This window comes from Salvelinus alpinus, chromosome 16, assembly GCF_045679555.1.
Source record: "Salvelinus alpinus chromosome 16, SLU_Salpinus.1, whole genome shotgun sequence".
NCBI classification, from domain to species: domain Eukaryota; kingdom Metazoa; phylum Chordata; class Actinopteri; order Salmoniformes; family Salmonidae; genus Salvelinus; species Salvelinus alpinus.
In genome coordinates, this window is record NC_092101.1 from 14,969,946 (window position 1) to 14,982,814 (window position 12,869).

Below are 12,869 nucleotides of genomic sequence, written 5' to 3' on the forward strand. Positions count from 1 at the left end.
CCGCGGCTTTCGTAACGATGCTTCGTGAGTGACTGTGGTTGATGTGGGCAGAGGGTCCCTGGTTGTTGCGAGGAGAGGGACGGAAGCTATACTGTTACATTGGTGCCGTGACCTGGATCACTGGTTGCTGCGGAAAAGGAGGAGGTCAAAAGGAGAGTGAGTGTGGCCGATGTGAAATGGCTAGCTAGTTAGCGGTGGTGCGCGCTAATAGTGTTTCAATCGGTGACGTCACTCGCTCTGAGACCTAGAAGTAGTTGTTCCCCTTGCTCTGCAAGGGCCGTGGCTTTTGTGGCGCGATGGGTAACGATGCTTCGTGAGTGACTGTGGTTGATGTGTGCAGAGGGTCCCTAGTTCGAGCTCAGGTTGGGGCGAGGAGAGGGACGGAAGCTACACTGTTACACATGCAGAAATGCAATGTGAACAGAATAGCAGTGCAATGTCTTATTCTCAAAGGGAGAAAACGCCACAACAAAGAATCATGAAAACACTAGAAAAACAAGTAAATGTTCCTTTTTGGATTTGGATTCCTCATGTCTCATTCCTTAGTGGATGAGATTTGTTATAATAAGACCCTCTGCCCATCTTAGGGGGATACCTTTAATCACACTGGCTAGCAGTTCTTACATACAATACAAATGTGTTGTTCTCTTTAAAGCCATATTATCATCATATTATCCTATCATCAAATGATCTTTGCCATGTATCAAATGCTAATGGACTTAGCAGGCTTTATCTGAACTACTTATGGCCCTACGATAAAGCTGTTAGCCTGGGTTAACGGTTGGGCTGGATGGTACATGGTGTGACATTTTTCCCTTCAGTTAGCTTTTCCTGGCCAACTCCCTTGGCACCGCTCAAGGGGAAATATGTATGATGGGTAGGGTTGCAAAATTACGGGAACTTTCAATAAATTCCCTGGTTTTCCCGAAATCCCAGTTGGAGGATGATAGGACCCTAATGATGGGACTATGGCAGCTTTGCACCTCCGTGTCACCCAAGTCATAGCAGCTGATGTGTCTGTAAACAATGCTGTTCCATGAATCAGGTGAGTTGGGGCGGATAGGATGCCTTTGCCACTGACAACCCTAACGTCTAACAGTGAAAGCACAGTGTTTAAAATCAGATCAGGATCCTCGCTGGAAACTACGTGTAGGGCCAATCAATAAAGGTTGCCAAGAGGCCTCTTCCGACCCCTCTAAAACATTTACTATTGTGTAACATTCAACCAGTTGGAATATGAGTTTTGTTTTCTTCCAGATCTTTAGGAATGAATAACTTACAGCTATGCTGTCTATACACAACGAGTGTGTGTACTAAAGAGACTTAACGAGTTTATAAAATCCCAGATATATTTTGTCTATGTGTCTTGCTTTGGATAAACATGCCAAGGAGAATATACACAGTGTTAACACTGCTATTAGCTTAAAAATAACATTGTAATTAGTTGCGTAGGCTGTTGTTGTGGTGGTTTACCACAGCTAGACAGTTGTAGTGCAGCTGCTATGCTACTAAGCTGTGGACAGACAGACAGGCTGCAGGTCCAGGTTAAGGGGTGTACACTCCTACCCCCTGCACATCTCTCCACATACACCCCTATGAGAGAGAACCTCTCCACAGTTCTACCATTGTTCACAATGCCCTGGCTCTCTGTGAATTTTCACCCCTCACTCATCAAACTCAAATATCAGGTTTACAGAAATCTGGGCAAAACTGTATCTTTCAGAGGTTGGTCTTTGGTAACAAAATGCAGAATTTTGCCTTCTATTTAATACTACAGTAGATGTATGTCAATCCTTAATTAGAATCATGTTTATCTTCCTGTTTTGATGGCAGCCATTATTCTCCATCAGGGTTGGGGAGTAACTGATTACATGTACTTTTTGGATTACTTTTAAATTCAGAAAGAATGAAAAAATACATTATGACACCTTTCTGTTTTCTCAATTACATTTAATTCAGCATTGAAAAAAGGCGCAAGTTTAAGTTTGTTCCACCTGAGCGAGTCTGACCACAAGTCGGAGACCACATGATGACACACAAAATCTATTTGATGGATCCTTTTTGTCTTCTAATGGAAAGTAATCTAACAGTAACTGAAAGTAATCCGATTACGTTACTGAGTTTTGGTCATCCAAAAATGACGTTACTGATTACATTTTTGGACAGGAAACTAGTAAATGTAATGGATTACATTTAGAAGGTAACCTATCCAACCCTGTACTCCATTCTCTCCCATCAACAGGATATCTGATCCCCTCATCCAAACCTCAAAACCCTGCCATTCCCACTAATATCAGCTTGGTGAGGGGAAACGACGTCAATGCAACCTCATTAGATCTGTCCTTTGATGTATCTGGAGCTGCTAAGCATCCTGTATTAGTGGCTTAGATGGCCCGTCCATCAATACCCTACAGACATCTTCGCTAAGCAATCACAACTTGATAACTCTCTCTCTTTCTTTCACTCTCTTTCTCTCGATCTCTCTCTCGCTCTGGCTCACTCATAACAGAGCCCAAACCTATTCTTGAGCAGGACAAGAGGTGTGTTAAGCCTTGTACTGTATGTCAACACTTCCATCCACAGGGTTAAATGTGGAAACAGGCCTTGTGTTTCTCTCTCCTGTCTGATCGGTCTTTTTTTCCCAGTGAAAATATAGCAACCCAAATAAGGAGATTGGCTGAGGGCTGCTGTGTGATTGAGTGTGTACAGCGGGCCAAGACATTCTTTAGAAAGGCCTTGTATGAGTGGTTTGATTGGGTGGAGTGGGGTGGAGTGGAGTGGGGGGGTGGGGGTGGGTGTCTGGTGAGGTGAGGGGGACAGTGTGGTGAGTGCAGGGCGGGAGGGATGGAGGATGGAGAGGAGAGGGGGTCATCGGAGATTACACTCAGGTTTAGTTGGGCGTTTAAAGTATTGACTGCAGCCCTAGCCTTGAGTCTGCATCCCCCTGTGCTGCGCGTGCTCCCTCTCTCTCTCTCACTCCCTCGCTCTCCCTCTTTTCTACCTCTGTCTGTCTCTCTATCCCTCTGACTCTTGTGGACGCAGGTTCCAGTGGAGATTGCTCCCGTACTGAACAGGACAGACTCTGTCTCAAACTACAGGGTTAACATCTCAACTTTCTCAGCTGCATTTCTCATCTCAGTGAGCACACTCTAACCAGGCACCATGGAGGCCATCAAGAAGAAGATGCAGATGCTGAAGCTGGACAAGGAGAACGCAATCGACCGTGCAGAGCAGGCCGAGACCGATAAGAAGGCAGCGGAGGACAAGTGCAAACAGGTGAGTTCAGAATGATGGAGAGGATACATGCCGATGGATCTATGGACCATACACTAGACACAGTAAAATTGCACACTCTTAGGAAAAAACGGTTCCAAAAGGTTCTGTGGCTGTGCCCATATGAGAACCATTTTTTAGTTCCAGGTAGAACTCTTTTGGGTTCCATGTAAAAGGGGTTTTACGTGGAACCCGAAAGAGTTCTACCTGGAACCAAAAGGGGTTCTGCAAAGGGTTCTCCTATGGGGACAGCCGAAAACCCCTTTTAGTTTTACGGAGTTGGATGATGATGATGCTCAAACTCAAGCCATGTACAGGCTCTGATGTTATGTCTCATACTGCTCCAGACTCTGTAAGACAATCTCAACATTTATTCCATACCAGACATATTTCTGAGGAACTGAGGCGTAAACACATCACACAGTTTATTTAATTAATCCCAGACATTATGTTTGATTAAAGTATGGACCTAAATCATAGATTGACATTGTTAGCAATTTATTGTTAGTGAAATTTATTGTTAGTGAAGATATAAGACCAAGTCAATCAAAGTTGATGAAAATGTATGAAATAATCACATTTTATTAAGCAAAATGAAAGCATATTAAAGATGATGAGTGAGAGTGTACAGTATGCCGACAATGGTTTGAGCTGACAGAGCAAAGCTTGGTACGAAAGTGTGAATGTCGGCATAAATGAACAAACGACTCATGGACTCCATGAAACTTGAAGACGCTGACCTCTGAGGCAAGTTTCCTTCCCAACAGCCCACAGCAGCCTTGGGAGTGAAAGAGGACAGGATGACATCTCTTTCAACGGACCACACACATTACCACTTGGACTTGACAGGAGGAATAAAACAGAGCTACAGTTGAAGTTCGGACGTTTACATACACTTAGGTTGGAGTCATTAAAACTCGTTTTTCAACCACTCCACAAATTTCTTGTTAACAAACTATCGTTTTGGCAAGTCAGTTAGGACATCTACTTTGTGCATGACACAAGTAATTTTTCCAACAATTGTTTACAGACAGATTAGTTCACTTATAACTCACTGTATCACAATTGCAGTGGGTCAGAAGTTTACATACACTATGTTGATTGTGCCTTTAAACAGCTTGGAAAAGTCCAGAAAATTATGTCATGGATTTAGAAGCTTCTGATAGGCTAATTGACATCATTTGAGTCAACTGGAGGTGTACCTGTGGATGTATTTCAAGGCCTACCTTCAAACTCAGTGCCTCTTTGCTTGACATCATTGGAAAATCAAAAGAAATCAGCCAAGACCTCAGAAAATAAATTCTGGTTGGTTCATCCTTGGGAACAATTTCCAAACGACTGAAGGTACCATGTTAGGTACCATGTTCATCTGTACAAACAATAGTACGCAAGTATAAACACCATGGGATTACGCAGCCGTCATACCGCTCAGGAAGGAGACGCGTTCTGTCTCCTAGAGATGAACGTACTTTGTTGCGAAAAGTGCAAATCAATCCCAGAACAACAGCAAAGGACCTTGTGAAGATGCTGGAGGAAACAGGTACAAAATTATCTATATTCACAGTAAAACGAGTCCTATATTGACATTACCTGAAAGGCCGCTCAGCAAGGAAGAAGCCACTGCTCCAAAACTGCCATAAAAAAGCCAGACTACGGTTTGCAACTGCACATGGGACAAAGATTGTACTTTTTGGAGAAATGTCCTCTGGTCTGATGAAACAAAAATAGAACTGTTTGGCCATAATGACCATCGTTATGTTTGGAGGAAAAAGGAGGAGGCTTGCAAACCGAAGAACACCATCCCAACCGTGAAGCACGGGGGTGGCAGCATCATGTTGTGGGGGTGCTTTGCTGCAGGAGGGACTGGTGCACCTCACAAAATAGATGGCATCATGAGGATTGAAAATTATGTGGATATATTGAAGCAACATCACAAGACATCAGTCAGGAAGTTAAAGCTTGGTCGCAAATGGGTCTTCCAAATGGACAATGACCCCAAGCATACTTCCAAAGCTGTGGCAAAATGTCAAGGTATTGGAGTGGCCATCACAAAGCCCTGAACACAATCCCATAGAAAATTTGTGGTCAGAACTGAAAATGTGTGTGTGAGCAAGGAAGCCTACAAACCTGACTCAGTTACACCAGCTCTGTCAGGAGGAATGGGCCAAGATTCACCCGACTTATTGTGGAAAGCTTGTGGAAGGCTACCCGAAACGTTTGACACCAGGTTAAACAATTTTAATGCTACCAAATACTAATTGAGTGCAAGTAAATTTCTGACCACTGGGAATGTGATGAAAGAAATAAAAGCTGAAATAAATCATTCTCTGTACTATTATTCTGACATTTCACATTCTTAAAATAAAGTGGTGATCCTAACTGACCTAAGACAGGGCATTTTTACTATGACTAAATGTCAGGAATTGTGAAAAACAGAGTTTAAATGAATTTGGCTAAGGTCTACACCTGTTGTTTACAATGCATGTGACAATAACATTTGATTTGATTCATGGTGATCTGAGTACTACATCCCCCCACACTTGCACTAAAGTGATGCCAACTGACAAAAGGACAAATAGAGGCTGAATGCAGCATCATTGGGACATGTCTTGATTGATGGTCTGTTTTCGGCAAGGCTCGCCCCAAAATCAAGATATTTGGTCCAACAATCCCAACGTCTACAGCCACGGAGACCCAGGACGCAGAGGCTATTCACACTGAGAATGGAGCTATGTGATGGGTCTCTGGCTGGGGTCCACTGGTAGGCCAAGGGCGTCTGTATGGTCGTCCATCCAAATGCCTGACAGGTGTCTCCACCTGGATAGCAGCTGTATTTTTAGTCAGAAGAAGAGATTGGCCGTGTGGAATCCAGTGGGATTATCAGGAGGCTGTGCATTCCAACGCTCATATTATTTCTGACTAAAAATAAACGCAGCTTTCAACCCCCCCGAAAGAAGTCATCATGCACTTTATAGAGTTATCATCTCATCACTGTTACTTTGAGCAGATGATCAATCCATCAGCAGAATTGTTATAATTTTAAAGGCATTAATTTTCCTCTGTAACATTTTACCATCCCAATATAGAGAGGTGTAATAATGGTACCCATGAGGGTGTCTGCTAAATAGGTCCCTGAATAACAAGATGGATTGGTCATGTGAAGTTCACTGAACACAAACATCTAACGAAGTCATTTTTTAAATTGAATCTTTATTTAACTTGGCAAGTCAGTCAAGAACAAATTGTTATTTACAATGACGGCCTACGCTGGGCTAATAGTGCACCACCCTATAGGACTCCCAATCACGGCCGGTTGTGATACAGCCTGGATTCAAACCAGGGTGTCTGTAGTGACACCTCTAGCAGTGAGATGCAGTGCCTTAGACCGCCGTGCCACTCGGGAGCCCTGGTAAATGAAAACACACACCCTTTTATTTATATATATACTCTGGGGAATTGGATGTAGTTAAATGTGTAGCTGAAACACAATGCTGTACAAAGCATACACACTCCCGCCCATACCAAAATATTTTCTTATAGAAAGTGAAAGATCTTTCCAATTCAACCACTTAAATGGACTTTATTCATTCATAAAAGAGGATATACAAAAACGATAAGACATAAAGGAAACTTGATACTAAAAACCTCGAGTTGACCTCAAACCATAAAAGCCTGGAGGAATTTGAAGAATTCTTCAAGAGACATTCTTGTTTAACTTTGATAGGAGTCAAATTTAAGAAGAGTAAAATATGTTATTATAATTCTGAAAGAAGAAAAGACACCAGAATAAAATGTATGTGTGTTTTTGTGCCTGTGTATGTGAGAGAGAGCTAACGGGTGTGTGTGTGTGTGAGAGAGAGAGCGAGAGAGAGAGAAAGAGGGAGAGAGAAAGCGAGAGAGAGAGAGGGAGAGAGAGAGAAAGAGGGGTGGGGGTGAGTTAACTGTGTGTACTTTTAACCAATAAACACCTGTCCTGCTCTAGCTGGAAGACGAGCTGCTGAGCCTGCAGAAGAATTTGAAGGGGACTGAAGATGAGTTGGACAAATACTCTGAGGCCCTCAAAGATGCCCAGGAGAAACTGGAACAGTCTGAGAAGACCGCCGCAGACGTGAGTAGGCACCAAAGCCTTTGGGTAGAGCCCCTATAACACGCCCACTGGGTAGTGATTGGAGGGAGGGGACTAGGAGGAGGTTGGAGGTATGGGTTAAATATGTTTGGGGCACACCTGAGCCAATACCCTCATTAACCAAGCCACAGGCCCCCCAGTTCCTGTCATATGTTTAGGTTTGTTTAGAAAATGTAGAAACTAAGAATAACGGCTAAGAATAACGGGCTAATATTGCTTATTTGGGGAACGGTAATGTAATGTAATAGTCCGTCTATAACACAGGTTCTCTGTTATGAACAGTCCCTATTACCAAGGCTTTATTATTTAGTTAGATAATTGTTACAGTATTGAGCATTAGTGGAATGGCTCCCACCTGTTGGGACTGAGCCTTCACCCAGTCCCTTCACTATCACTAAGGGCTCGACCGCACCAATAGCATTTGCCTACCGAGAGTACTTGCGAACCGAGTGGAGGCCAATTTTACATGTAGAATCGCAGAATCGGCAGTCAGACGTCAACAGCACGCTGAGCGATCGGTAGGCGAACCGGAGATCCACATTCCTGTGCAACATGTGTGACCCTTAAGAGGCCTTCAGAACACCAAAACCAAATATGGCCACTGTTGTACCAGCACAAATCATTATTTTGAATTGGAATATCCATTCTACAGATTCTAGTTCTATAGCTGGCCCGTTGCCCCAGTGCCAGTGCCAGCTGTGAGTGTGCTTTGATCAGGCCTATCTGCTGGGGAAGAGATCAGAGAGTGTGTTCACATTCCTGTGCACCCAGTCCTGAAAGATGAGCTCACTAACACCCCATACTCACTCACACTCAGTCGATCTGATCCACCTAAACACAGTAGCACTGGTTAACAGACACTAATGCTGATAAACACTGCAAAGTGATTATTGTATGGCTGGTCAGCTGCTGTAAAGGGGGTATCCCTACACCTTCTCTGACTGTACTGCACTGTCCAGCTGTACTTACAGGCTTAGGCTTCATTTCAAAGTTTCATATAGAATTAAGGGTGTATTTGTCATACTTAGCCACAATCTTATTTTAATCTATAGCCATTCAAATATACAAAATGTACAGATTTTCATCAGAAGAAAGTAAGATTTTGACACAAGCAACTGTCAGTGAGGACGACACTGTCTGTGGCTAAATGATGTTATCCTGCTTTCGTCCTCAGATATTATCACTCAAACCAAACACAGCAGGCCTAGTGCCTGGGATCTGCAAGCAGACAGACAGAACGAATGACCACAAATATTTATACAATAAACAATATAAGCTAACCAACATAATGATTAACATCAGGATTTTGGGGAGGGGGAAGTTAATCCTTGAACAGTGCCTAGGGGGAACTCCAACCTGAAGCGTGTGGTATGTCCTACTCTCTTAGAAAAATAGGTGCTATCTAGAGCCTAAAAGGGGTTCTTCGGTTGTCTCAATAGGAGAACCCTTTAAAGTACCCTTTTGGGTTCCAGGTAGAACCCTTTCCACAGAGATTTCTATATGGAACCAAAAAAGGTTCTAACTGGATCCCAAAATGGTTCTACGTGGAACCAAAAAGGGTTCTCCTATGGGACAGCCGAAGAACCCTTTTGGAACACTTTTTCTAAGCGTGTAAGTCTGTGTCTTTGGTGCATGCTACATTATGAGGGAGTGGGCTGAAGTGAATAGGGGGCTGGTGGTAGTTTATTGCAGGCCTGTTACTGATAAGGGCTGTGGAGCAGCAGGGGAGAGCAGGCTCCAATAGCTGAGTAGCAGTCCCAGAATGTCAGGAATGCAGCTAAAGCAAACAGAAAGGCCCACACAGTCCTGTGTCTAATGAAATCAATGCTCCAAGCTTTTCTGGTGGGCAAATCACACTGGCATTTACAGAGCTGGAGCTGTATCGACCACATTTCCACAACAGACACTCACTCAAGACACCATAAATCAAAACCTGCTTATTCCATCTGCTGGTTGGAGTATATACAGACAACTGAATCATAAGCATTGCTTTGTGTATTGGCACCCACACACATATGAGATATTTAACAATAAAGTTACAGTAGCCAATACAAATAGGCATCTCCAGAACTACACTAACACACCACAACATACAGTAGTGTGTTGTCAGGAAAACAACCTGTCACGCAATGTCAACAAAACAAAGGAGATGATCGTGGACTTCAGGAAACAGCAGAGGTGGCACCCCCCTATCCACATCAACAGTACAGTAGTGGAGAAGGTGGAAAGTTTTAAGTTCCTCGGAGTACACATCACGGACAAACTGAAATGGTCAACCCACACAGATAGTGTGGTGAAGAAGGCGCAACAGCGCCTCTTCAACCTCAGGAGGCTGAAGAAATGTGGCTTGTCACCTAATACCCTCACAAACCTTTACAGATGCACAATTGAAAGCATCCTGTCGGGCTGTATCATCGCCTGGTACAGCAACTGCTCCGTCCTCAACCGCAAGGCTCTCCAGAGGGTGGTGCGGTCTGCACAACGCATCACGGGGGCGAACTACCTGCCCTCCAGGACACCTACAGCACCCGATGTCACAGGAAGGTCAAAAGATCATCAAGGACAACAACCACCCGAGCCACTGCCTGTTCACCCCGCTACTATCCAGAAGGCGAGGTCAGTACAGGTGCATCAAAGCTGGGATCGAGAGACTGAAAAACAGCTTTTATCTCAAGGCCATCAGACTGTTAAACAGCCATCACTAGCACAGAGAGGCTGCTGCCTACATACAGACTCGATTAATTGGCCACTTTAATAAATGGATCACTGGTCACTTTAAATAATTCCATTTTAATAATGTTTACATATCTTACATTACTCATCTCATACATATATACTGTATTTTATACCATCTATTGCGTCTTGCCTATGCCGCTTGGTCATCGCTCATCCATATATTTATATGTACATATTCTTATTCCATCCCTTTAGATTTGTGTGTATTAGGTAGTTGTTGTGTGATGTTAGATTACTTGTTAGATATTACTGCACTCTCGGGAACTAGAAGCACAAGCATTTCGCTACACTCGCATTAACATCTGCTAACCATGTGTATGTGACCAATTCAATTGGATTGGATTTGAGTATAGGCTAAAAATCTAACACTTTGGACTTTGACCTGGACAACTGTTGATAAAACCTGGATTTTTTGGTACACTGTAACATATACTATATAGCATCATAAGAATTAAGTGTTCAGTTTATTCTCTTTAAGGTCAAGGATGACTTTTCCCTGTCAGAGAGGGGAGCTATTTTTTAGGCAGTTAAAAGTGTTACATTTAGCCTCATGTTTGCTGGACTGGATTTCCCCTGTAACGTTACTCCTTGTTCTTTTGTCACTGAACTGAAGCCCTGAATTTGAAGAACATTCGTAATTGACCATAGGCAACTGTTGACTTACATAAGGCTTTATAGGCTATGTACTGTATTGATGTCTCATCATTTAAGCTGTTCATTGAATTTCCATTGAAAGTTCCCTTCGCCTACACCCCCCTCAAGCATCACGCAACCAGGACCGGCACGCCCTGCCTATCCTGGAACCGTGACCTCATCTGAATCACACTTCTCTGGGTTGGAGGAGTGCACATTAACTTTCCTCATCATTCCTGCCATTTTATCTGGCTTTCAAAACTGGAACGCTGCGCTTCGCTAATGCGTTCATACATATTACATTCCAAAGTAGATATTTTAATACTTTTGTTAAGCCATTCTTAGGCTGAAGCTGAACTAAAGAAACATTTCGGGAAACATCTGGATAGCCTACTGCTTTGGCTTATACAATTTACATTTTTACACTTGAGATTTATATTCTGCTCTTTCAGTCCATTCCAAAGACTTTGAATAGTATTTGTAGCCTATATCCTGTTTCGAATAGACTAAAGCAGCTTTTACCACAATATTTTATTTTTCTATACCAAAAGTTTTCTTTTTAACCAAATAGTACGACAATGGCAGGTTTGAATTCTTTGGAAGCTGTGAAGAGAAAGATCCAGTGTTTGCAACAGCAAGCCGACGATGCAGAAGACCGGACGCAGGTTTTACAGAGAGAACTGGATGGGGAACGAGAACTTCGGGAGAAAGTGAGACAATAGAATACTTATATTTTCCCTCTCTCTGTCTATTCCCTTTGGAAACGTCTTTTACCTGTCCTTCTCCCCCTGACCAAGTCTGTCATGTTCGCTATTACAGAACAGTGTTACGTTCTGTAATAGTGTGGTAAAGCCACGTTAATTAATTGATTTGCCGGTAGTGATGAAGACAATGCATGGCGTTGGTCTCCAAAAAAAACTGGATAATCATTCTCAGAGGTGTTATAAAAGTAGGAATCATACATCTTTGTCTTAGAAAGTCCTCTATTGACATATTTCATAGCATTAATATATGATCTTATTCTCGTTTTGGACATTGTCACATTTACTTTTCATTATAAAGGGAGTAAGCTGTAAGTAGGCTACTTCATTAGTATTACATCTTAATAAGGCCTAATTTTGGTTTGTATAAGTGCAAATACTGGAATAAGATGTTAGTAGCCTATAGGTAACAGGGTAATTCTGGAGGGCCAGTTCAAACTTAGCTGGATGGTTCAAAAAGTATTTCACACACTGTTCCTTTTTAAATGTGCCTAGGAGATCTGAATCATCAAACATAATATGATGATATTTCCAATATAAGTATTAAATGCCTTGTCGCATTATGCGATATTAGATTTTGACAGAGAGTGAGGGAGGGAGAGAGAGATTGGAGAAAGAATGAGAGCGAGAGAGGGAGAGAGAGTTGTGGAGTTACTGCTCAGTAGAATGGGAGGCAGTCTTGACATGTTATGTATGTTAAAATACTTGATTATGTACGTAGAGAGCGTATGTAGGCTACCATTTGCATACTTGTAGGAGGCCCGATGAGAGAATTAGAGAGAGAAAGCTCAAGTCTTTCCTGGAAAGGCAGCAGAGGTGAGGTAATGAGAGGATCTGGCTAAAGGAAGGGTTTCCCCTTCATTTCAGAGGAATCTATTGCAGGGAGCAAAGAAAGAGAGATGTGAAATGGATGGAATTGTCCTCCATGAGAAGCCCAGGATGTCAATGTGCCAGACCACTGGCATCTTGGGAGTTGTTGTCAGCTATAGGCCTTGTGGGGATGCAGCTTTCACTGATAAATGGTAACAAACAAAGAAGAGAGAACCTCAAGGCTCACTGATGACAGAATACTGACTTATCATTGTACCATCTAAACGCTGTGACATGTCTTTTCAATAACCAAAAACATTGTATTTTCAGCTGTTTGAAGCTGGTGTACAAAAGCAAAAAGTAATACACGAACAAACTAAACATAAGAATGGGAAGCCAAGAAAGAGCGCACATAGAACAGATCTACCGCTTCTTAGACTTGCTTTCAATGAGGATGACAGATCTATAGCTCATAGTTCCATGTGAATTTGGTCAGGTCGCTCAAAAAGTTACATATTGCAGCTTTAATT

At 42.7% G+C, this 12,869-nt stretch overlaps 1 protein-coding gene across 4 annotated transcripts in view; it reads left to right on the forward strand.

Annotated features, from left to right (window-relative positions):
• Positions 1–2,764: 2,764 nt before the first annotated feature.
• Positions 2,765–12,869, forward strand: part of tpm4a (tropomyosin 4a) — a 30,068-nt gene continuing 19,963 nt past the window's right edge. For 2 of the 4 annotated variants that reach the window (XM_071345126.1, XM_071345125.1), the window contains exon 1: positions 10,958–11,478. In XM_071345126.1, the coding sequence (XP_071201227.1) occupies positions 11,347–11,478 (132 nt within the window). In that variant the 5' untranslated portion in view covers positions 10,958–11,346. Of the gene's footprint in view, positions 3,277–7,255; positions 7,382–10,957; positions 11,479–12,869 lie in introns of those variants that run through there. The other 2 variants (XM_071345122.1, XM_071345123.1) reach the window with 2 other exon arrangements.